The following is a 26,219-nucleotide window of genomic DNA, read 5'->3' as shown; positions in this document are numbered from 1 at the left end:
ATTATGCTGTGCTTATGGTGGGAGTTTTTTGGTAAATGATTACTTATAAACAGCATGCATTTACCCTGAAAGGCAGGGTTGGCAGAACCTGCGGCCCTCCAGATGTTGCTGGACCACAACTCCCATCTCTGACCATTGGCCACGTTGGCCGGGGTTGATGGGAGATGTAGTCTAGCAGCAGCTGGTGGGCCACAGGTCTCTGCTTAAAGGAGAGCTAAATAAAGGACAGTGTGCCTTGTTCACTCTGCTACTTGGATTCCTGTGATTTATACGCATAAATCACTGAAAATATTTACAACTTTCATAGTTGTCCTGCTTGTTTACATACTGCACAGAGGTGGATAAGAGCCTTTCATACAAATAACACAGTAAGCTGTTAAACAAAGGAACAGCTGTAACTTCCTGTACTCAGCTGTTTAATGGTATTCTCTGCTAGTCAGACTCATGCCCTTTTACTTTCACTGTGTATTTGTCATCTGTCTGCATGACAGAACAAAATGACAAATATGTGGTCCACATGAAAAGGGCAGGACAGAAGACTAAAAGGATGAGGGGAGAGACCATTGCAAAACCTTCCTGTTTTTCACTTCTGCCTTGTGTCTGTGCACATGCAAGTGAAAGCTGCTAAAGTGTGGCAACTGTGGACTTACTGGACACTTGGCTTACTTACCCCTCCCCACACCTTAGCAAAATTCACTCATAAGGTTTACTTTCTTTACTTCAGGGTGACATTTCACTAGCCCCCCTAAAACCTGAATAATACTCCCCTGTGTTTTATTTAGCAGTTATGGGAACCTGCAGAACAATACGCTGCTTTTCTGGCTGCTGGCTGCACCAAACGAGTTATTTTCTGCTTGGCAATTAGTGAAGGAAGCAGCAGCATCCCTAAAAGAAACAGATGAACATATTCAGGCTGAGGTGAGCAGCCCCTGCTCAATTCTCATCTATATATCATCTGAGTGAACCATGGGGCCCTCAAAAATCCTTGAATGATACATGTAGGGCTTTCATTCAGGCCTATTTTGCTGGAATATTGAAAGGGCTTTGGCAACATTCCCTTGTTTTGCTAATATACAATAAATCTATTTCCACTCCTTCTTTCCCCTTAGGGAACAAAACATGCCAGCATCCTTGAGAAAACTTCAGCAAATGGCTCTTTATCTGGCAGTTGTGTCTGGTGGAGGAAGTGCTCTTATGTATTACTACATACAAAGTAAGTTTCATCACAGTTAGCAAGTTAACCCTGATCCACACGTTCAGCAGAATGAGATGGAAGAGCATTGGGTTGGTAGAATGCAAGTTGCAAACCACATCTTTGAATTTCCAGCATGCTAAAAATTCTGTGAATAGAAAACCAGTAGTTACTAGAGAAGAACGTTCCTCCCTTCAGTGCTAGTTTTCTGCTTGCAAAGCAATTGTACATAAAGTAGTCTTCTGAAGTAGTATCCCTGTCTGTCATCTTCAGTACATCTAAAACAGGGGTAAGGGATCTGTGGCCTTCAGATATTGTTGGACTCCAACTCCCATCAGGTCTAGCCAGCATGGCCAGTGGGCAGGGGTGTATGGGGTGGGAGTTGTGGTCCAACAATATCTGGAGGGCTGCAGGTTCCCTGCTATATATAATCATTAATAGGAAGGTGTGTGGCCGAGTGGTGGAGTGCAAAGCAACCCAGATGCAATCCCTGTCGCTTGCAGGAATGACAGGAAAAACTCCTTTCTGAAATCTTGGGAGAGCTTCTGCAAACCAGTGTAGACAACACTAAGTTTGTTGGACTAAGGTCTAATTTGGTATAAGATGGTTTCCTATGTTACTGTTTAGAGACAGGGGTGGTAGTGGAAATAATATGACTTGACCCCTTAAACTTTCAAGTCAATTTTATGCTCTTTATACAGTAACAGTGCTAAAAACAAACAAAAGTCTACAACCATGCGACCTAAATTTTGTGCCCCAAATGTTGAGTTCAACTTGTAAAAATTAAGCAACTTTATGTAATTGCTCTTATTTTGCATATTCTGCAATGTTTACTATTTTGTATAATTTATTGAATTTTCCCATCACTGGGAGCAGCAGACAATCTTATGCAGTGTTAAAATGCTGCTCTTATCCTCTGGAAATATTATTCAACTACTGGCTTTCATTTGTGCTTCTGAAATTTCAACAGTCATTGACCACACTCTTTCAAGGAAGCATTCACAGCTATAACCAGAAACTTGTACTAAAAAAAGGAAAGAAAGCAAACACACTTGAGAAGCTTAATTTTGCACCAAGTGTCACATTTTACCCCTTCTCTTCAGTATCTTAGAAATGTGACATTACACAGACCTGTCTGTAAAAATTATTAGAAAAGACTAATGCACTTTGTGGCTGGGAATGCTATTGGCAGTGGGTGGAATATAGTCATGATTTGTACCAGTAGAATTATCTTCACCTGCACAAGAGGCTGGTTTTCTCAGACTCCCCAGTGGTTTTTGGATAACGCTGGCTGTTCCAGGCATAGCTCCCAGTATCAATGTTACTTGTGTAGGCCATGTACATACGTTTTAAACAGGCCTTACACATTTGGAATGAGTAAGTATAACTGCAGTCATCTGTCGTCTTTGATTATATATTTTGAAATAACAAGGAAACCTTCAAATTTAGGTTATCTGTAGATAAAAGTAGAAAGGGCACAGTGCTATGGCCACTGTGGCTTTGGTACCTGTCAAGGCAATTAGACACCATTCTCTCTCTGATTAATATTTATCACTATTCCATTTCTGTTTAATATTAATACAATAACTTAATTATGTCTCTTCTCCTTGCTCCAGAGAATTTTGCCAGAACACAGTACTATCAGCAGGCTCTTGAGCAGCTTCACAAAGACTCAGCCGCCCTGGAGGCACTGGGTGCTCCTCCTGTCAAAGTACATTACATCAGGCTGACTGACAAGACCAACTGTGTTGACATGTCAAGAGCTCAGGTAATACCAGCTGAATGTGAGAGAAGAGAAGCAATGGGGAGGAGTGCTCTACATTATAGCTTGACCACAGGATTTCTTAGAATATGTTTGAAGATGTTGTCTGCCGTGCCATCAGCTATCTCAGCATAAAATTATTATGCTGCAATGTTAATAGGCTAGGATTCCATATACCATTAAGACACTATTTCAATCTACACATTTTCTCATAACCTATCTGCTTTAAATCAGCCTTGTCTAATAAACAGTAACCACATCAACTTGGTGCAGATCTTATACATCAGCTTTACTTAAAAGTCTGGATTTATCAAAGAATTTGCCCAGCAGCAGAGAGCTGAATGTGCATATGATGAAGTAGTGCTTCAGTGCTGGGGACTGGTTTGTAGCCTAGTACCAGAATATGTACTTTTCATGCAAAATGTCCCAGATTCAATCTCCAACATAATCTTCTTCTTGTTGTTGTTGAAGCAGGCTTTCTATTATTAGAATATCTTCTGCAGGTCTTGGGGGAGCTGTGCCATTTGACTTACATGGTATTGGGTTAGACAGGCCAATGTCTAACCCAGGCAGTTTGTATTATGCTAATATAGTCTCTGTTGGATGTGTCCGCAAATGGGAATGAGTACCCTTAGACGGACTCCCTAGTCACACACACAACTAGCAGTCTAGCAAGATAATAACCAAATTGAGTGCAGATTGTACTACACCAAGGGGGGTAGGGGAGGATCAGTGGCCCTTCAGATATTTCCAGACTACAACTCCCATCATCAGTGGTTGTTGCTCATGTTGGCTGGGGATGATGGGAGTTGGGAGTCTTAATTTCTGGAAGGTCACAGGTCTCCCAAACTGTCCTAATGGAACAAGCAGAGCTTTCAACAGCTACGAAAAACCTAGATTGGATTCGCCCATTCTTCTGCAGTAAAGACTTAAGCTTATGTGTGACCTAATAAGGAATTATTTGTATGAATGTGCAAAGGATAAATGGCTTGTTGTGCTTAGTTAAATGCCTGGATGGTTGTCATCCTGATATAATTTGGAACTTCAAGACAATGGATAATTTAAATTCTGTTCTGAGTTGTAAGTTATTAAATATGAATTTTGCTTTGTTTGACTTACTTCTCTGTGTGTGGGTGGGGGATGTATTTAACAAAAAATCATAAGAATTTGACTTTTGCATTTACAGTTAAGGATACCAGTATCTGGAACAAAGTCAGCTGGTTATCTTCATGTCTGTTCAGAGAAGGACTTCACCCTCAACAGGTGTGTGCTAGGAGATTATTAAGTGCATCAAGTATGGACTAAGTGCCATTTACAAAAAGTTACCTTTGTGAAACAGGTTGCAGTTCAGCCATAGATGCAGTTGCATTGCCAGTAGACTGATCTACATGCATAAATTAAGCCAAGGTGTCAGCTGAATTGCTATTAGGTGCTTCCACCAAGATAATTTCTTCTATCAGTTTGGAAGCAAATTCTGGTTGGAATAATATGGTAATGTTAGAGTGTTTCAGCCTGGTGCTTCACAGGGCTGGGGCCAATGAAGCTTGTTCCTCCCTCTGCTTTTCAACATTGCAAGGTATCACTATATTGCAATGTTTGACTGGTGATACATCACGATGTTGAAAAGCTGTTATCGCCCACCCCTAGTTCCTTAATGGTAGCATTTCCCAAGCCTTTTGATGTCATTGTGATGTTAAGAAAATACTACATTAGCAAACTTATTCTAATTACTGGATTTCTTCCCCCATCTTTCTGTGGTTGGATAGCTGGCATCTGCAAGAAGTCACACTGCAGCTCCGTAATGGCCAAAGTGTTCCAGTCTACCTATCGTCACAGAAGGATGCTTCTCAGCAGGAGATGTAAAAATCAAAAAGTTCAAGACTTCGGGGGGGGGGGGGAGTGATTTGTGTTGTCACAAGTAAAAGTTTTAAATGCTAGTTGGGAGCCAAAAGGCTTGTTTGGACATCCACAAGGGTCTGCTCTTATGTAGAAGGATGTTCTACCACGTAGGGCATACCCAAAGCTTTTAGCTTTCAACATGCTTTTGACAAAAAGCTATCCTTCGCAAAAAATATTGGGTGCTTCCTGTAGCAACAGGTTTCTTCAACTTTATCAAGGTAGCATAGTAGGGGGTTTCCCTGTGCACAACCAGTTCTGGCCTTTTAGGTTCTGGTTACATAATAAAAGCCTTTTGAACACAGGACAGAATAAGACTCATATCTGTTCTGGAGGCTGATGTGTATTTAACAGATGAGTTATACACCTTTGGCTCTCCAGGTGTTGCTGAACATTCAATTCTCATCACCCCTGGCCATTAGGCCATGCTTTCTGGGCTTGGAAGACCAAAAGCTCCCCACACTTGCTTTATAAGTAACATTAAGGACAGTATAGCACCATCCCATACAAATGGCCCCTGGAAGCAAAGCCTAACTCAAAAAAATAAGCTAACTGATTTGTTGCCAACATATTGCTACTTCAAGAGTGCATGCCACCTTAATCCTACACTAATTCACAAAGCACATGCTATTTCATAAAGTACATGCCACTATCCCTTTACTGTTAGAAAAAAAGCTGCCAACAAAAGATGCTGCCTTGGGGGGGGGAGGAGTTTAAAAGTTTCACAAAGGTGAACTCATTTATTAACCACCTTAATATTTGAATATATTACAGAGTGTGAACAAATAAAGATGTCACATACGTTTTCCAAATGACTAGATATTGCTCTCATTGTTAATTAGACTGATGTTTAAGGAATGGATGGCAAGTGGACATTTCACTGTCATTCATCTACTTCCATTAGTAGCACTTTGTGTTATTCCTTGCATCATGAGCTGATTAAGCCCAATGGTCATAGAATAATTTCTAGCTACAAAGAGAAGGCAGTGCTTGTGTAGAGCAAATAAACTGATTCAGCTGTTGAATATTCAATATGCTAACAGAATTTAAAATAACATGCTGAAGTCAGGGAAACAAGTTGAATTCTAGAGAGTTCAAGGAAAGAAATGCAGCTTTTATCTGAATTCCTACTGGTGTGTTGACAGAAGAAAAGCAATTACGACAAAGTAACCCTCTTCTGATATAGCACCACACTAAATGAAAACAGATTTCTCTATTGACTTGTGGCAGCAGTTGCAAACCTCAACCTGTTTCAGAGTTGTTCTGGACTACTCTCAGACTTCAACTGAACTTCATGGAAAATAAAGGGCTGTCTCCTACCTGCACAGTGTAACATTTGCTTTTTAGTAGACACTGGACACTGCTGAAACAAATGCTCCAGTCAGCTATCAGAAGGTGGCAATGGTTTTCGAAAGGCAAAGAACAGGCAATGAAGCCATTAATACTCCAGCTACAATACTTGATGGCAAAGCTTTGGGATTCCAGCTACTTCGCTTTAGCACTTATGAGGAACAGAAAACCACTTGAATTAAGGGCTTCCTAAGACTTGTGGAGTTTATTACATTTTTTAAAAATGTAATGTTACAGTAGGTAAGTGCTAAAAAACATAATCAAAGAACAGGAAAAACCAGTTTATTACATTAAAGCAAATGGTTTCACATTTGCCAACCGATCTTGTGTGTTTAAAGGCACACAGTAAGCATACATCTGCCAGGAGTTTTCAGAAATATTTAAAGGCACAGCACTTCTTTACATTACTATAACTTAAATTGGTCTGACTAATTTTGCTTTGGATCTCATTTCACCTTTCCCTTAGATAACTATAGAGTACTTAGAAGGAGTTGATCATAATCTAATTTAACTCTGCCATCCCAGGTATCTGATACCTAGAGGTGGTAATTTGCAATTGATCCAGCTAAACCCATGTGTTGCTTCTCAGAAATTCAGTAGTTCCTGTAAGAAAAGCACCATAGCTTATGAGAAAGGACAACTCATTTCAGAACATTATGAACTGCAGCTACAGGAACCAGAGCCCAGAATCCCTTTTTCTACATTTGGAGAATTTCCCCTTCCTACTTTATACAGGCACTTATTTACATTTTCCGTAAGGTTAATTTTTGTACTGTAACATTTCAGATTGACAGTATTACGCTTGTGGAATTAATTGGCATCCCTACGTATTAGCTACTTTTTCCAATACAGAGTTACTTAAATTTTGCTTATAACTTACATTAGACTTCCACATCATTATACAAACTTGCAACAATTTGTGAACTGCACAAAGCCAACCTTAAAGCACAGCAAGTTAATATAACAGAGTACAGCAAAGTCTCCAAGCAGCCAACCAAGATCAAGCTGGCCTTGTTAGAAGTACATTTAAAAACTCAAATATTTTACCAAGTTTAGTACTGTACAATGCAAACTGAAAGGTAATGGGACAGACACACACAGCACTTGAAAATTTGCCTTTTTAATTTGTGCTGGAAACAATGATAAAAGTTTATGCTCTGCGATAGACGACTTAAACCAGCATAAAGAAAAGAAACCAGCTTATGGAGCAATCCTAACTCTCAGCTAGGAGGAGCAGGCTAGGTGGAATAGTGGGGCTACCACCGCATCCAAAGCTCTGCGGCTCATGCTGGCCAGGGGAGAAGTAATGGGAGGGGCAGTTGTGCTTATTTTCACCAGCTCCACTCCCTCCCTACCCAAGAGCCAGCTCATTTTGGAGGTTCTACTACTGGCTACAGCCTGCAGTTGTACCACCCACCATTTCAGTAGGCCCAGCAAAGCCCAGCAGAGGGACGTCTGCCACATCCAAATCCTGCCCAGCACAGTGGTTCAGGACTTTGGGTTAGTCTATAGCTACATCTAATAGCAACTTAGAATTTGGGCGTAACTATATTTTGGTACTTTGCTGCACTTGGTGAAAATCAATGTTTATCAGCTTGTCCAAACAAGTGGGATACTTATCAATGGTCACTTGCACTGGGACAGCAACCCCAACCATGAATAGTTAAAACACAGGATATAGTACAAAAGCTTTACACATACCAACAGGAGAAGAAAAAAGAACTGCTGCTTTCTGTTTTTTTCTGTAAGGACATTTAACTTGCATGGCGCAGGCACCCCTCCCCTCACACCCATCACCCGAATAAACAGGACAACATTGCTTAGGGTAAAATTGGGCCACAACCTTACTGGTTACAGATGTAGAGGTTTAGCATATGCATGGGGTATAACCACTGAACTACCAGCACGCCTGCTGGGGTATACCTGTTAGGGGTCATCCCTAGGCAAAGAGGTCCTATGACACACATCAAGTAGGAATCCCCTGCAGCGCTGCCGCCTTGAGGATGCTATGGCCCTAGCCCCAGCCTGGGCTTCTGGAGAGATGTACCAGATCCCTTTAAGGGGTCACCCCTGAATACTGGAGGAGCAGGCAGAGGGTACACCCCCCTCTCCACCAAAGACAAAGGCTTACCCAATGCCTAAACCACCACTCAAGCCAAACTTGGCTGGTTGCAAAAACCCCTACATCTGCAACCAGGACCTAAGGCCCTCAATGATATTTTGAGAGCATTTGAGACATCATTACCCATGCCTGACAGGTGCACACCATCATGCCTGAAAAGCACATCTTTGTCAAAAGTGATGTCTGGGTGACAAATCACCCTTCTGCCAGTTGCCTCAATTCTGTGCACCACTGCACAGTTTACCACCTTCCTTGCCTTGGTAATCTTAGCGAGTTTCAGAATATGCCACCACTGATGTGCCTCTAGCAACTCAGACCAGCATATGGCCATTTTAGGGTAGAGTTCATTTAGAGCCTTGAGGTTATCCACGATGGCCAAAATCAGGTCTATGCGCCTTTCCATGGGTCCAGGTCATTTTTGCCCAGCTGGATGACTAACAGATCTAGACAACAGGCTTTCATTCTAGAGGATAGGAAAGGCGTAAGTTGTTCCCAACACATACTCCTGTGGCCCAGCCACGTAATCTGGACACTGGGTGTTAAGCCAAGTCGGCAGCCCAGGAAGATGAAAAAGCAAGCACACATGCCCAACTCTGTGGCTGCATGTCCAAATTCTTTTTGGTGCCATACCAAGGAGGTGGAAAACTGGCCCAAGTGAAGTACCCCAGAGGTGGACCAGCTAGCCAAGCAGCCTGCCATGACGGGCCAATTTTGGGAAGGCTGCGATCCGCTTCCCCCGCCAGTGCAACGACTCAATTTTCATCATGCCAGTTGGAGAAAACCCCTCGAGACACAGTCCGCTGCCAGATCGTGGTGGGTGTCATCCTGCAATGCTGCCTGACCAATTAAGGTAAGCATACACATACCACTTCCACAAAAATTAAGATGTTTGGCACAGTTTTCTTATTGACTTTTGAATCCTACTTTATCAAGAAATGTATTTGCATATAAACGTACATTTGGCAATACATAAATTGGTCTCCCAAGTTAATGTTTCAAGATCTCAAAAGAGCAGAAACAAGTTGCAATTCAGTAAATAAATTCTCCAGGTATTTCTTGCAGCAATGGTTCTTCAAATTTAAAGCGCTTGGAAATGGTCTTCTGTTCAACAATTTTATCTTTTTCCGATTGCCTACATTGGCCCAGTGTATATGAAGCTACTACAATTAGCTCTTCTGACACTAATGACTCTTCTGTTTTTTCTCCATCTGTAGAATTTTCAGAAGTAAAAGCTTCTTCATTTACAATAACAGTGTTTGCTTCCTCTGTGTTCTTTATCCAGTATATAGTATCAGGAACATCCATTTGTGCTAGCCAAGAATGTACCAAACATTCATCTGCTGTTGCCCGTTCCCTAGACAGAAAAGAGGGAACACTTGCTCAAAAAGACTGGTCAAAAGGATGAAATGCTAAAAATCCAGTTCAGAACACATTATCCATTATGTCAACAGTTTCCTCCCACTAGAGATTCATCATTAAACTGATCTGTGCTTAACATGCATTCAGATGCAAATTTGGCAGTTCCATCTTGTCAAAGCCACGTTTAACCTTTTTCATAATAGTCCCCATGCAGTGAAAAAGATGTTGCATTAATTACTTGCTTATAGTATGCTTTGTACAGAGGGCAGGCTCAGGTCTACCTCATACATTTTAAAAGCCGGGAAAACTTCTTTAATTCAAAGACATTGATTACTTCAATGTTTAAAATTCATAGAATACCTCAATAAATTTATGGAAGCATACTTTTATGAAGAACTCAGACCTTATAGTACATAAAAAAGTGAGAAATTGTCAAATGATAGAGATCTGTCCTGTATCAGGAACAATGTGGCCCATGCTACTGTGGGTAATCTGCAAAAAAATTAATCAACGTCAATGGCCTGGTTTGAATGTTAATGCTGCCACCTTCATAGATCATGGTTTATTAATATTAGGATCCTGGTTTAATACCGTAGTTAGTTAGCTGCCATTAAACCAGAGTTCCCCATCTTATGGAAGTAGCCCACGGGACCAATGCACACACCTGGCTTCCATAACCATGGCTTCATAAACCAGCAGTGTTTCAACTGGACTGAATTTTGTTTGTGCCTTGTATGGTTTAAAGCAATGAAGCAAAAAACTTTTAAATATAACTTACTCAGGCTTTTTAACCAGAAGAGATTTGATGAAATCCACAGCAAATTCAGATATAAGGTCAAAATCCTCAGAGTAATTAACATTCATCTGAGATATATTTAAGAATGTTTCCTGTTTATCATTTCCCAAGAAAGGTGATACTCCTGTGAGCATAACATATGCTAGCACTCCAATGCTCCTAAAATAAAATAAAAGTAACACACATAAGCTTCTTAAGAGGAAAACTTGCAGTTTACAAAACAACTATTCAATAAAGAGCTCTCCTTACCACATATCTGTTGCAGTGCTGATTGGATCATAACTCAGAATTTCTGGAGCTATTGTAGGGGGGAAAATAGAGCTGGTTGCTATGCATTCTACTAAAAATGTGAACAATTTAAGATACAGATGCCAGTAGTATAGAATCATCAATCTACTTCTGTAGCTTTTACCAATGATGGTATCAGAAGCTTGAGAACTAATAAAGGTAGCTTGCACTAATTCTGTATATGTTTCTTAAAGTGTGTTCTTGGATATTCTGAATCGCTGCCACAACTTAATTACCAGGTCTTTGAAGAGAACATGCATTTTTGAAACTATGACTGATACTTTAATCCAAATATTTGGATTACCCCATTACTGCTTACCCATTATCACATTAGCGACTTGCTAAGAACTTACCCACATACTCAGGTGTTCCCATAATTTCTCTTAGTTCTTCACTATTCTTCATTACTCTGGAGAGGCCAAAGTCAACTATTCTAACATCTCCCAGTGGTGATTCACTGGTTAGCAGAATATTCTGGGGCTGAAAATAAAGGTAGTATTAGCAGAATCTATTAAGAAATCCACAGCAGTCCTAATGGCTTCAAATTTGCTACAACACCAAGATAACAGGTAAGCCTGTGTCTGCTCTTTGAACTGCAGTAGGCTTTGCTGCTTGCTGCCTTTTAATTCTCTGCCCAAACTTAGATGTGAGCAGCTGACACGATGTAAACTGATGGCTGGGTGACCACCGCCCTGTCTAAAATGGTCCATAGGGTGGGGGGGGGCAGGTTCTGGAAATGGTCCCCCACTCTGAACTACAAATTTGGTTCTTCATACTGCCTCCATACTTCTAAACCACATCTTACCTTCAAGTCAAGGTGAACTACATTATTTCGATGCAAAAATGAAACACCTTCTAAAATTTGCCTCATGAGACGCTTAACCTCTTTTTCCTTGAAGGCATCATCTCTTTCAGCTACACACTGGTCAAATATTTCTCCTCCAGCAGCACTGAGGAAAAACAGATATATTTAAACTTTTCTAGAGAAGAGAAATAATACCCAACAATTCACTCCAATAGCCTTATTGCTCACACAGTATGCGAAATGTGTATGCTTGCCTTAAATAGGTCTAACTGGTAAATAAACAGCTTTTCAGTATTCTGGTAACCTACCTAGCCATTCAGTGACCTAGTCCAAATGAATTGCTAAGCAAAACCATGACTAAGCATGAAAGAGCAAGTGTACTGGTACTCAAGATGAAAAATAATGGATGCTTTGCTCCTTCCCTACTCTTTCTGCTGCTGTGCTACCCCAAGGTTAATCCATGGCTTGGCTCAGTTAGTGTTATGATTTTGAGAAAAGTCATCTGAATATAGACAGAATCAAAAAAATAATTCCACAGCATCAGGACTAGCTTCTCTTTTACTGATCCAGTCCCAAAACTGTGAGCGCCAAAAGAAAATGTCTAGGCACTATTATTATTTTTTGCTGCCCGCTACCAGACCTGGCTGGACCATAAAGAAGGCTGATCGCCGAAGAATGGATGCTTTTGAATTATGGTGCTGGAGGAGACTCTTGAGAGTCCCATGGACTGCAAGAAGAACAAACCGATCCATTCTTAAGGAAATCAGCCCTGAGTGCTCACTGGAAGGGCAGATCATGAAGCTGAGGCTCCAGTACTTTGGCCACCTCATGAGAAGAGAAGACTCCCTGGAAAAGACCCTGATGTTGGGAAAGATGGAGGGCACAAGGAGAAGGGGACGACAGAGGACGAGATGGTGGGACAGTGTTCTCGAAGATACAAACATGAGTTTGACCAAACTGTGGGAGGCAGTGAAAGACAGGAGTGCCTGGCGTGCTCTGGTCCATGGGGTCACGAAGAGTCGGATACGACTAAACAACACCACCAGACCAAGCAGCCCTGCAGGAAAACCCCCCACATATTTTGCTACTGTGCTACCCTGCCAAATACCCGATTCACCCAACAGCACAGCACACAGCTAATTTTGAACGTTGGTTGATATATCACAATGTCGAAAACCAGGTATTGCTCAGCCCTAGTTGGGGTGTGCAAATACTGCAGCCAGTCATTTATTTATCCAGCAATTACGATTACTAAAAATAAATGATTAAAAAGAAATTGGATATTTTTATTCATGTGTAACTGTCTTATTGTGCATTCTGCTATGTATTTTACTGCTGTTAACATTCTTGAGCACCATTTCATAGACAGGCAGGATGTAATTAAAGAACAAACAAAACAATGCAGAGCACTGTGATATTAGTCTCCAAATTCTCAGGGACTTATGGTTACTGTACTAAAAAACTGCACCAAACAGAGACAAGCATTGCTTTCCTAGTTCAGTCATATATCTAAGCATGAAAATAGGAACTTTCTACAATCCATAGTAGTTATGCTTCAATGAGTCAATATGTTCCAGGAACATTAGGAATCTGCTGGTTAGTGACAAATCTTTTTGAAGCCTATAATTATTTTCTTAGAATAAAACATCCTTAAAGACATATTTAATAATAGTACTGCTGTAAACCTCATACCTCTAGAACCCCAAGGACACTTTACTTGGTGAGTTATCTTCAAACACTAGTTAGGAGCCTCATCAGACTGAGGACCCACTAACTTCTCCTTTCAACTTCCTTCAAGGTTTCAGCTCTGAGGTTGCAGTCCTACAGAGAGTAAACCCCCACTGAAGTCAATGGGCTATCAACCAGTATCAACCAATCCTTTCCATGCTATGGACTGGTTTCCAGTGTTTAGAACCTTAAAGCTATACACTCCATTTTGCTGAAATCCTGGCAAAGTCAGTGTCATTGGTAGCATTAAGTTGCTATGGATGAAATGTTAAGACAATACACACACACACCTGGTTATGCACCATTTTGAAAAACTAACAAGAGCTCCAAAAATGGGGCAAAAATTCGGCATTGCTTTTGAATAAAATATGTTAATGATAAATCCTGTCATTTTATAAACCCACCACATGATTATAATGAAATTAATACTTACTATTCCAAAACCAAAATAATTTCGGTTGGTGTTTCATATACTTCATGCAAGTTAATAACCCAACGATTTCGTTGTGCCAGTTCCAGAACTGCAATCTCATGAATTATCTCCATCCGGCAATCTTGGCCCTTTCTTCTTTTCCTCATGAATTTTGCTGCAAATTCTTTTTCAGTTTCTTTCTTTACACACTTTTTTACTACTGCAAATTTCCCCCTAGAAGAAATAAAAGTTAAGTTGGATGCAAATTTCAATTACACACAGGCCCCACATTACACACAGAATGTGTTCCCTGGAAATTGTTCATTAGGCAAGTGTTTGCATAATGAGTTGACGATTTCCATTACACCCTATAGTAATCAATAAATTGATTTGTTTGATCTTGCTCACAAAAATGTCTGTCACTGATCAACAAAGCACACATAAAAAATAAGGAAGTCAGATTTTCAGATAAGTGAATCTGCAGAGTGTTAGAAACTCAGGCACCACATGAAGCCTGAAAACTAGGTTCTGGGCGCAATAACAGAATGTCTGGGAGCCCTCTCTTTTTTGTATAACAAGATTACAAAGCAGAAAATGAATGAACTCCAGCTACAATCTTACGTTCACTTTACATATAGTCCAGTCCTCACCTGAAGACTGAAAAAAATAAAGCTTCCCCTGCCTGCCCACTTAGTATTCATACAGTATGTGGGTCCCTTCTCCAGTCTTCAGAGAGTGGGTAGAAGTGGGGAGGTAGATAAAGGTCCTCCTTTCCTTCCACTCTGCATACAAACGTCGGATTCTCCCTAACCCCCACCCCTTTCCTTCATATTACATCTATCTTTCTGGCACAACTAACACGTATTATAGGCCTACAGAACTGACAGCAGACACCCACATCTTGAGCATCCAGTTTAGTTTGCACAAGACTTCAGTGTCCCTGGATGCCCCCACTCCAAAGTTCATTTAGAGTTTAAGCACCACTGTTGAGAGTCTGAGGTAGATGACACCTTAAAGTGCACTACTTAAAACTGTTGTAAACTAACCTGCTAGTTTATATGAAATTAAAAGCATATCATACATTAAAAGTACATTAAACAAGGCAACGAAAACTTAACCAAAACATTGGGTTTTAAAAAAAGAAAAGCAGAGAGAGATGGGGAGAGAAAGGGGGAGCGAGTGATAGATGGAGGGAGCCCAGCAGCAAAGCTGAATGGGGCACCCAAATCTCCCTCCATGAGGAAAAGAAAGGGGTGGGGGGAATGCGTGCATTGCCACTGCCTGAGTCCAAACCAGAGGCACATTCCCGGTTCAAGGCAACATACACACAGCCAGGCCATCACATGGCCTCCCTGAGGTGGAGCCACGGTTGGGCTTAAGGGTTTGTGTCCTGGTGGCTCAGGCTTGCACTGACCTCTCCTCACCCTCAAACTCCCATCCCGTTCACTTCTCCTTTCCCACTCTGGCAACTGGCTAAAAGAGCAGGTCAGTGTCCGGAAGCCAACCTGCAGTGGCGCCTGGCACCTGTGAGGTACTGGAGTACAGCTCCAACTGAGAAAAAGCCTTGGATGTGGATATGGATACTATTAAGACTTCTCAGATTTATAGTCCACAAAAACTGAAAAAAAATGTCAACCTATTAACTCTCCGTAGTCTGAAATACCAAATTTGTCCGCATGAGCTGATAAGCAGAACAAGTACTGATCCATTTAAATTTGTAACTTTCATTAAAAATCCTTATGCTTTTAATATGTATACTAAATTTAAGATTCATGTTTTATTAATTAATCTTTAAAAGCATCATTCATCAAAACTGCTTGCTTTAAAAAAAATCCCCTGCACAGACACAGACTTGGACATACAAGCTCCACTAAAATTAATGGTAATTAGTTTCAAGTAAATGTGGCTAAGTGCAGGGCGTGAGAATTTACTTTAAGAGGCAAACTAAGGGGAACCAGGAAGTTGGAGCACTACAGGAATACAAATGTATTTCCCCCAGGAAAAGGAAGGTTTCTTGGTTGGGTATGGGCTATGAAACATGTACTTTAATTGGGAAAGAAAATTCTGGGTAAAGTTAAATGGTTTCATTAGCTAAATCTGATGTCTGCAGTATGGCATTGGCTAAAAATCTGAATGGTTTCACTGGAACTCAGAGTTGAATTAAAAAGAGCTCAATGTCATTTCTTGAGACTACCAACCTCAAAGGCATGGTTTAAGTTGGCATGCCTCCTGGCTTGAAGAAAAGAAACAAAGACCCTACTGATCACAAGTCAAGCTCAATAAGCAAAAAACTTTTACGTCATATGTTTACCCACTCTCTGGTTGTCATGGATCCACTAGTGAACATCTAAGAATGTGACATTAAATAATAGTTTCTTAAAGTAAACTACAATATCATGTCACTATTGTGGGTGCTATACATATTAATAGTAACTTCAGGAAAGAAACTAATTGTTTTGAAAGTGAGAAAGAGGATTTGCAAGTAATGGAACTGCATTTGATTTACAGAATTCCACACTATTTATATAGGGATATTCACAGTCTTCCCATACATTCTGGATGGGGGGGGGGGCACATTGTAAAAGTCATACTCTACTGCCAGCAGTTCCTTTTTCAATGAAAGGTTTCATTACTTGTGTTGTTTTACTGGGCAATTCTAAGCATGTTTACTCAAAAGCAAGTCCTAAACAATTCAATGGAAGCAAGACTACAGACTTAAGAGGCTGCAATTATAAGATGAATGAGATGAAGGACAGAAGTGAATTCTCTAGTTAGGTTCAATATGCATAACAAAGAATACATTCTCTTAATTCTCTTTCCTATCTCAAACATTGTATTTATGAAACAAAATCCACATTTTTGCATTTTAATATGAAAATATTGAACATATAGTCAATTAATAACATTTATTAAAGTTATCATACTGCATTGTATTTTAAATCTTACAGCTTTTTGATATTCTGTGAAGCTTATTGTAAGTTGCATGCAATTTAGCCATACAGTAAGCCCGCAACTTACGTGGGGGTTACGATCCAAGGATCACACCTAAAGCCAAAATAACATATAGCCAATGATGGGTGGAATTGCCAAAGTCATTTTACCTAGAACCCCATGCCCTTTCTGCCTGTTAAAAAAAGTTAGTGTTCTGCCAATTGCATGAAGCAATACACACAATTTAAATGTGTTTAAGTTTCAGGCTTAATGTAATTTGTAAATAATGAGCATATGAAGCTATCGTATACCAAGTTAGACTACCGACCCACCTAACTCAGTCCTGTCTACAGTGCAAAGCTGCAATGCTACTTTTAAAAATCACCAAGTTCACCTTGCTCAATATTTAAGCATCATACTATTTGCATGTGTCATCTCTATTGCTCTAGCAACTAAACTACTGTTATTTTATATTACATTGTAAATTAGGAAAAGATATTACATTAGTATCCCTAATGTAGATGCCAGCTACTACCAACATAGATTTAAGCAGATGCAAATGGAATTTATGACAGATTTAGAAAACTAAAACAATTATCTTAATATCTGAAGGCAATGAGACTCCAAGTAATTGTATTTTGGGTTGAATTATAGGTTTATCTATTTGTGATCACTCTGGGAGAATCTACACATATGTCTGTACAGCACCTTTTCTACTATTTCCCTCTTCACTTGAATAAGTACAGGAATTTATACAAGGAAACACAGTGGTGCCTCGCAAGACGAAAAGAATCCGTTCTGTGATTCTCTTCGTCTAGCGGATTTTTCATCTTGCGAAGCAAGCCCATTGACGGATTAGTGCTATTAGCGGCTTTTAGCGGCTTATCGGATCAGCTGATAAGTGGCTTAGAAAAAGGGGGGGAGGAAAAAAAACCCGCAGGAACTCGCAAGACATTTTCGTATTGAAAAGCAAGCCCATAGGAGATTCGTTTTGCGGAGCACCTCCAAAACGGAAAACTCTTTCGTCTAGCGAGTTTTCCGTCTTGCGAGGCATTCATCTTGCGGGGCACCACTGTAACATGGGTTGAGGGAAAAGCAGATTTTGGCAAGGTATGCAAACATGAAAATACACAATAACCCTCAATATTTCCCACTCTTTCCCTATAGTCAACCAATGCATTAAATGCTACCCAGAAAATAAGTGATGAGAGCCATACCTTGTCCATCTTCTAAGGAAGGAATGGGGAAGGGAAAGCTATGAGTATTAGGATGGGTCAGAAGGGTACCCAATCTAATACAAAGTACATTTTCAGTCACTTGCAGAAATGGTTGGAACACTATGGACAGTGGCATTTAGTTTTCTATATACTTTAAGAAATTAAAGCCATCCAGACCTCAGGCTGATGTTCTCTAGTAAATCCAGTTACTCTAGATCAGGTCTCCCCAGTCTGGTGCCCTCCAGATGTTTTGGGCTACTCCCACATCTGGAAGGTACCAGGTTAGGAACATAGGAAGTGTCTTCTACAAGTCAGCCCAATTTAGCTCATAATCATGGGCATACCCAGGATTTCTTTTAGGGCGGGGCAGGCTTTATGTTGGGGGTGGAGACAGAACCAAGTTATCTGTAGCAAAATTGGTCAGTTAGTTAAGTATTTTAATTTATTTACTTGATTTGAGGGGGGCAGCTGCCCCCCCGGCTATGCCCAAGGCTCATATGTACGAGCATGCTACTCTCCACCAAATGGCAAGGATGCAATCTTTTATGAACCTCAAGTGAGATTTCATTTATAAAAGGTGTTGTTATGCTTTACTGAACCTTCACAAACCAAAACACTAACACATCCTTATCTGTGGCAAAGTACACAGAACCTCTACTGAGTCAGACTGTTGGTTCCTATAGCTCGATACTGTCAACACAAACTGGCAGCAGCTATCCAGGTTGTTGACAAGGAGTCTTTTCCACACCAATCAGGGACATGCCAGGGATTGAACCTAGGTCCTTTTGCATGCAAAGCAGATGGTCAATCACTGAGTTATGGCCCTTCCAGATTGTGGAAGGCTGCCCTTCATCATCCCTTCCCCATTATTGTCCAAAGTGATTTCTCAATCAATTAAGTACCGTATTTTTTTTGCTCTATAAGACGCACTTTTCCCCTCCTAAAAAGTAAGGGGAAATGTGTGTGCGTCTTATGGAGCGAATGCAGGCGGGAAGCTCTGCTCAGCGCTCCCTTTAAAGAGCTGCGTGGAGCGTGTGTGTGGCTCTTGGGGGCTTTTCCCCCGAGGAGGGAGAAGGGCTGCCCTCCTCGGGGGAAAGCCCCCAAACGCCACACACACACACCGCTCGCTCTTTAAAGGGAGCGCAGCTCTTGGTGGAGCCTTAGCTGCGCGCAGGCTCTCCCTGGGCAGTGGGATGAAGGCTCCCCTTGCCTGGGAGAGGCTGCGTGCGGCTATCCCATAAGCCAGGACAGCCAGCAGGATCGCTGCGCTGCGATCCCGTTGACTGTCCTGGCTTCTTGCTTAGCTGCGCGCAGCCTCTTCCAGGCAGGGGGAGCCTTCATCCCACTGCCCGGGAGAGGCTGTGTGCACTATCCCATAATCCAGATCCCTTTTGCTGTCCTGGCTTCTGAGATTCAGAATATTTTTTTTCTTGTTTTCCTCTTCCAAAAACTAGGTGCGTCTTATGGAGTAAAAAATACAGTATATAGAAATCTATCACATAATTTTTTAGTCTGATACCATTATCCTGCTGGCAAAATAGAATGCAAACCTCAGAGAACAGTGAACAATGTAATTTCATGGAAACAGAATTTCATGTAAAAATAGACTTTTATGCTATTTAGGTTCAGAGACTGTGTTTACTTCTGATCTCTTCATTGTGGACAATTGCCAATAAAAGACTTGATGACCACTAAGCAGGGACTCAGCTACCACACAAAGTCACAGAAATTATTTCTTTATCTTCTACCTGCAAGTTTTCATAAATTTCTATCAGTGCTTCAATACAAAAATACCCGAGTATAATCCTCAGGCCTTTTTTCAATAGCAGCCACTAGAACTTTTGTGGGCTTTGCTATCACCAGCTTATTTTGTCTGCAAGGAGAAAAGTCACAACAGTCAGCTGAACATCATGGATTAAATAATAGTAGTAGGTTGGTTAACATTTTGTGCAAATCTCTGTAAGAAGAGCAAAATACCAATAAATGAACCAATATTTCAGTACAGCCATCTACCCATAGATATGTTATCCAACTATAATTACAACAGGCTAGGAAGCCTTCTCATTCTGCTAGTTATATCATGACCCCCAATATAGGTTTGTTTTGCACATTAAGACCAAATATTTTTTAAATAAATAAGTGTAGGTTATTAGTATACTGGCAGCTTTCACTTTAAATTGTATTTAAATGACATATTGATTTACTGTATTTTAACATTCCACACTCTGGAATTATATGAACTATGAAGAGGAGGTTATAAGTAATTTAAATAAAAACACAAACAAATATTTCACTATGCAGAGCACTGACTTAATACGCAGATTCTTGCTGTAGTACACTTGTTAAGGACTATCGCTGCACTATGGATTAGGGAATAGCATCCCGCAGTAATTCAACAAAAATAATTTCCATGGATATTTTCATATATGAAATTAAAGAGATCCACATATGAATTCTGTTAACATGGGAGAAAACTCAGAACAGCAAACATACAGTCCCAGCCATATTATTATTATTATTACTACTATTATTAAGCCCAATTTAAGCCTCATGCAGATACACTTAATGCCCAAAGTTGTCTCTGATCTCCTGCCTAACGTTTAGCCACAGTCTGCTATTTGTCAATGAAACACACAGAATTGGTGCAGCCTGCATCTACTTTTCATTGACTGAACTTTTTTGTTTTGTATTTTGTTGCAACCTGAAGATTTTGGTAAGGACAGGACGTCTACACCCTTGATGATCATATTATGTTCCAATAAGATGCACAACTCATTTTGAGTCTCAGAGCAGATACTCATGTTACATTTTTATATATGCAGGCCCACACTTGTTTACAAAGATGTGCGCTTGATTTGTAAATGAAAGAATGGCTGCATTTGATGTTTTGTTCTGTTTTTAATCTGTTAGGAGCCGCACAGAGTGGCTGGGGAAACCCAGCTAAATGGGTGGGGTATAATTTTTTATTATTATTATCATCAATCTAAGGATTTGTATTTTATTTTATTGCTTAACTCGGAAGGAAGTCAATGGAGTAGATGGCAGGATCAGCTAACCAAAAGATCTGGGATAGCTCAGTCAGTAGAGGATGAGATTCTTAATCTCAGATACAGTGTACTGTACCTTGGGTTCTCAAACTTAATCCGTTTGACTCCCGAAACTGTTCGAAAACCAAGGCACGACTTCCAATTGGCTGCAGGAGCTTCTGCACTCAAGTGAAGGCGCGTCGGACGTTCGGCTCCCGAAAAACATTTGCAAACCGGAACACTTACTTTCAGGTTTGCGGCGTTCGGGAGCCGATTTGTTCGACAACTAAACTGTTCAAGAACCAAGGTACCATTGTATTCTGGGGCGGGGTGGGGGGTAGAGAGAACCACACAATTGGGACTGGAAGCTTTAACTCAGTAGGCCATTGTTACGATACAATCAAAGTTAAGCATTTTAGAAACATTTTAATAGAAGTTTAAACTTCACCTGGCTTGCACCTGACCATTTAAAATGGGCTATCATCAATAAATCAACTGCCCAGAAATCTGCAATACAAAATTGTATTGCAGCAATGCACCAGAAAAAAGGAGATATAGTACTTTATATTTTCAGGTTTTGCTAAATTTATACGATATTCACTGTGAACAGGTTGAATAAATCTCTACTCAAACATGACAAGTATTTCTACAAAAAAACTGCATATACAACATACATGCATTTTTAGATTTAAAAAACACACACCAAAGACTACAAGATCAGTACTGTGCCTGTACTGTAGTATGAAAAATGTATACCTTCATACTGGATAGACTCACAATTCACGTACTTTAAACAAGGGTGAAGTATATAACCTTCACTCATCAGTTACCTTGAATTTTTCAAGGTTAAGTCTACATCAACCAGTGGTGTATCCTTAAAGCAGGCACGTCCAAAGTCCATTTTGGGGGCCTAATCTTTGGTTGCAGGGGGCCTAAAGTTTGGTTGGCCCTTACGCATGTTATGTTCACTTCATCAAATCTGGCCCTCTTTGAAAAAAGTTTGGGCAAACTCACACCTCTGATCCCTACAAAATAAAGTACACTCCCAATAGTGCACAAAATACCCACTTTTGCTCATAGAAGTAGACTGCCAACAACTCCTATGTGCACCATTAAACCTGGAAACACTGCCCCAAAAGGGCGAAAACCTGCTTTTGTAGGGCAGAGGGGTGTGTATGGGGGAAGAGCACAATGTCTCCGTGGGCATACAAAGCCAAGATACCTGATTCCACACATATAGGATCAAATATATTTTGCCAAGTCACAAATGGGTGGGGGTGAGGCGAGGGAGAGACACAGGCCAAAGGGGAATTTGTGGGAACAGTTCTCTTCCACCACCCCCACAAACAATGAAAAACCAAGTCTTTCTTTTACACCTTGAAATCACTCAGGCAAGGATTAGGAGAAGGAGAGGAGCAGGAGAGCCACCAGATCTTATTTGTTTGTTTATTGCATTTATACCCCACCTTTTTCTCCGAAGAGTTCAATGGGGAGCAGCATGGCTCTCCCCTCAACTCCCACAACCCTGTGAGGCGGGCTAGGGCTGAGAGGCAGGGTCGCCCCCCGCCCCCCCCCCAGCTTTACGGCAAAGGGAAGGGGAATTGGTCATCTCATGAAACTTATACGCCGCTTGATTGCAAGAAGTCTCGAAACGTTTACAAAAAGGTAAAACGAGAAGTCGGGGACCAGATACGGACTTAAAAAACATGCGAAAGTTAAAATACTAATGCAGGTTAAGACTAGCTCCGCTTCCGAGGCACCTGGGCAGGCTCGTCTGGGCAGGGGCGCTCTCAGCCGAAAGGAGCGCAGCCAGGGCGCCTGCTCGGTCTCCGCGGGCAGCGAGTTCCGACGTGCAGGCGCCGCACTCGGTCTCGCAAACGCGGAGTAAGAGGTCGCGCCACTTCCCTCCCCGGCCCGACTCCGGGCGCGCCCCACTGCGCCCCACTGCCTCTCTCACAGCTGCGGCGCGGGTCTCCTCCGCCCTGCCGCCTCCCCGCTTCTCCCACCACGGGCTCGCAAGAAGCAGGGCGCCGTCCCCACGTGCGGCTCGGCGCTGCCGACGCGGACTGGCAGCGGCTCCCCGCCCCCCCCCTGCCGAGCTCGCGGCCGGGGCTGAGGCGCGGACTGGCAGCGGCTCCCCCCCCCGCCGCTCACCTGCCGAGCTCGCGGCCGGGGCTGAGGCCGTATCGCTCCTGGAAGGGCTCGGTGAGGATGCGCGTCCGGATCTCCGTCAAGAGGCCCCCGCGCCGCGGCTGAGGGGGCGCCCGGCTGCCCCGGGAGCGGCGCGGCGGGGGCGCCTTCTCCTCGGGACTCATGGCGAGAGAGAGAGAGAAGTCCGAAGAGGGAAGAAGGCGGGCGGGCGGGCAGGCGGCGTCCTCCTCCTCAGCCCCTCGCCGCCCTCGGAGGGATGCGAAGGCAGGCGGCGCTGCCCGGCTTCTTGCCTGAGGTAGCTCGGAGCAGCGGCGAGGAGGCGGACTGCGCCTGCGCGGGGGAGGGACGGAGGGGAGGAGTCTCCACCGCCGTCGCAAGCGCCCGTTGGGCCGACGGCTTAAGAGTGGCGGGAGCAAGCCACGCCCTCCACGCCCAACCACGCTGCGCCAGCCCAGCCAAGCGCGCCTTATCGGAGGGTAAAGGTCGAAAGGCCCAGAGGCAAACCAGGAAGGGTTCCGGGCTGGGCGGTTGGGCAGCGCCACCTGCAGGCTTGGCTTGGCGCTGCGCGAGCCTCAACGGACACGCGGAGGAGGAGAGAGCCGCCTCATTCCAGGAATCTCTTTATTTCCCGCCTTGTCCCCTGACAGGGTCTCAAGGCGGCTTACAGGAAAAAATATAAAAAAATTCTTTCCAGTAGCACCTTAAAGACCAACTAAGTTAGTTCTTGGTATGAGCTTTCGTGTGCATGCACACTTCTTCAGATACACGAAAGCTCATACCAAGAACTAACTTAGTTGGTCTTTAAGGTGCTACTGGAAGGAATTTTTTTATTTTGACTATGGCAGACCAACAGGGCTACCTATCTACTACAGGAAAAAATATAAACATAGGAAAAGACAATTGAACATTAATAGGTAGAACTAAAACACACACACACACACACAGACACACACACACACACACACACACACACACTATATATATCTATATATAACTATATCTATCTATGTTTTCGTAGATTTTCACGGGTACAGGAATGCAGGTTTTGGTGTCCTCGGGTGTCTTCCCGTGTAAAAGTTGGGGTGTCTAGGCGACGTTTCGACGAGGTCTCACTCGTCATCTTCAGGCTGGTGCTTTCGGCTTCTTGTTACTAGTAACAAGAAGCCGAAAGCACCAGCCTGAAGATGACGAGTGAGACCTCGTCGAAACGTCGCCTAGACACCCCAACTTTTACACGGGAAGACACCCGAGGACACCAAAACCTGCATATCTATCTATGTATATCTATGTATATCTATCTATGTATATATATGGATAAATAGATCAATTAAAAACACAGATAATTACAGTATCACAAAAGCAGAATGTCACCAGCAGTCAGTTCCCAAGGGGCTGTTGGAACAAGGAAGTCTTTACCTGCCAGAGGAATGAAAGCAAGGAGGGAGCCAGCCTGGCTTCTCAAGGCAGGGAACTCCAAAGTTGCCTGGGAGCAGCCACCACCAAGAAGGCCCTCTTGACCTGTGAGGGTGACACTACATCAACATCTTGGCTCTGCAGCCAGCCATGCAGAAAGAAAAGGCGTCATTAGGCTTGTGCAACACCAACACCAACACCACACGCTCCGAAATTTGGAGAGGTATTAACAGCCAAGAACTTAAAACATGGGAAGGGGGGAAAGCAACAACCCTAAAACAGGAGAGGAAATTTAATAAAGGTGTGCAGAGCATGATAGGCATTTGACAGAACCCTGGCTGGAACCCAGAAGAGGAGCTCACTCCACTGACTTGACAAAAAATTCTTTTTTGGTATGTCTGTATGATCTTGTCTGCAACTGCAAATAACTGCAACCTGAAAGACAAAACAAAAAAGCAGCCCCCACAAGACCTCTATTCATGAAGAACTGGTGTTAGTGCTATTTTCAGTTAGGGCCAGAAAAACCTGTAGCCAAGTCCCCAACCAACAATGCTGCTGTATTTACTGACCTGAGCTCCTTGGACTCCTGGATGGCTAATCTGTGTCCTGGGTGCTGCATGCGTTGGTGGCCTGTGTGGAGAGCCTTGAGGTCAGGCTTGGCTGTGGCAAGGCCTCCAGCTTGCTTCTCCCTGCTCCTCAGCTTGAGAATCAGCTCCTTTGCTTTGGAGGACCTTGGTGGGAACTCCTGCCTGAGGTTGATGGAAGCCAATAATACAGTAAGCCCACGATTTACGCAGGGGTTATGTTCTGTGGATCACACCAACGCCAAAATTGTGTCTAGTCAAAACCCATTGGGCTCAATGGTAAGTGGGGTTGCCAAAGTCAATTTTCCTGGATCCCCACCCCTTTAAATGTTAGTTTTATTTTTGGCCAATCACATAAAGCCGAATGCACATAAGTCAAATGTGTGCAAGTTGTGCGCTTACTTACTGTATGTAAACGTGAATAGCATGGCAACTACCCAGCCTCAACATACATACCCATGTTTACTGAGAGCAAAGTGTCAGTTGTGCACAAGGTTGTAGCCATAATGTGTTTAGTTTAGTGGGGACATGTATGAAATTCTAAGCAGCCAATACCGGTTAGAGTGCAGCAACAGGACCCAACAGTAAGGTTACCAGACTTTTTTCAAAGAATCCGGGGACACTTTTTTTTGAGAAGAGAAAAAAAGTTATTAAAAAAAATATTTATTTATTTTAAAAAAGAAGTAATGTCTTCTCTTCTGTGGTCTCCTCTGTTGTGTGGCCTTCCTCTGGGCCCTGGCCTGCTCTGTTGGAGCATTAGCCACCATGGAGTAGGCTTGGGTCGGGCTGGGGCTTGGCCAGGTGTCCTTGCCCTCCTGGTGCTCTCCTACCTCTCCTCCTCAGCGGCGGCAGTGGTACAGCAAGCTTAGGGCTCCCCTCTTTTTTCTCCTTCCTCCTCCTCTCTCTTCCTTCTCCTCCTCTCCTCCTTCTCCCTGCGTCAGCTCCAGGGTTTTTCCTGGCCCCAGAGCGGAGCTGGGCAGTCGGCCGGGCACTCTCGCTCCCGGCTCAATTGGGGTCGCGGGGTGTGTGTGTCTGAGGTTCCCCCTGTTGACGCGCCGAGCATCCCTGGTTCCCCTTCGGCAGCAGCAGTCTCAGCAGCCCGGAGCCAGCCTGGTAGCGCAGTTAACTCTGAGTTGCTTAAGGAGCTGCCCGCTTCTGTTGTGCTCGTCATTTTACCTCACTGGAAG

General features: G+C 42.6%; 2 protein-coding genes and 1 long non-coding RNA gene across 9 annotated transcripts in view; 1 reads left to right on the top strand and 2 right to left on the bottom strand.

The window, feature by feature from the left end:
• Nucleotides 1-9,569, top strand: part of COA1 (cytochrome c oxidase assembly factor 1) — a 25,528-nt gene extending 15,959 nt beyond the window's left edge. For 2 of the 3 annotated variants that reach the window (XM_083468916.1, XM_083468915.1), the window contains exons 3-6: nt 1,110-1,213; nt 2,809-2,960; nt 4,141-4,217; nt 4,721-9,569. In XM_083468916.1, the coding sequence (XP_083325042.1) occupies nt 1,120-1,213; nt 2,809-2,960; nt 4,141-4,217; nt 4,721-4,817 (420 nt within the window). In that variant the 5' untranslated portion in view covers nt 1,110-1,119 and the 3' untranslated portion in view covers nt 4,818-9,569. Of the gene's footprint in view, nt 1-782; nt 919-1,109; nt 1,214-2,808; nt 2,961-4,140; nt 4,218-4,720 lie in introns of all 3 variants that reach the window. The other variant, XM_083468914.1, reaches the window with a different exon arrangement.
• STK17A (serine/threonine kinase 17a) lies at nt 6,467-26,219 on the bottom strand. 5 transcript variants are annotated; one of them, XM_083468855.1, is made up of 10 exons: nt 25,863-26,023; nt 25,018-25,197; nt 24,811-24,883; nt 24,452-24,586; nt 13,732-13,944; nt 11,571-11,715; nt 11,119-11,245; nt 10,727-10,775; nt 10,460-10,636; nt 6,467-9,676 (listed from the first exon to the last, which is right to left on the bottom strand). In XM_083468855.1, exons 5-10 carry the CDS (start codon nt 13,875-13,877, stop codon nt 9,352-9,354), a joined length of 969 nt encoding a protein of 322 aa, XP_083324981.1. In that variant the 5' UTR covers nt 13,878-13,944; nt 24,452-24,586; nt 24,811-24,883; nt 25,018-25,197; nt 25,863-26,023; the 3' UTR covers nt 6,467-9,351. The 5 variants fall into 5 exon arrangements, with proteins under 5 accessions (XP_083324981.1, XP_083324979.1, XP_083324980.1 ...); XM_083468853.1 differs by lacking the exon at nt 25,863-26,023 and adding an exon at nt 25,489-25,849; XM_083468854.1 differs by lacking the exon at nt 24,811-24,883 and having other exon boundaries at nt 25,863-26,219.
• LOC310689181 lies at nt 18,300-19,082 on the bottom strand. Its single transcript, XR_014517383.1, has 2 exons — nt 18,965-19,082; nt 18,300-18,902 (listed from the first exon to the last, which is right to left on the bottom strand). It is a non-coding gene; the product is annotated as an uncharacterized lncRNA (long non-coding RNA).

The sequence above is a fragment of the Podarcis liolepis genome, assembly GCF_965112155.1.
Source record: "Podarcis liolepis genome assembly, chromosome: 12".
In the NCBI taxonomy this organism is placed as follows: domain Eukaryota; kingdom Metazoa; phylum Chordata; class Lepidosauria; order Squamata; family Lacertidae; genus Podarcis; species Podarcis liolepis.
The sequence above is the reverse complement of the archived record's forward strand: the minus strand, read 5'-3'. Positions and strand labels throughout refer to the sequence as shown.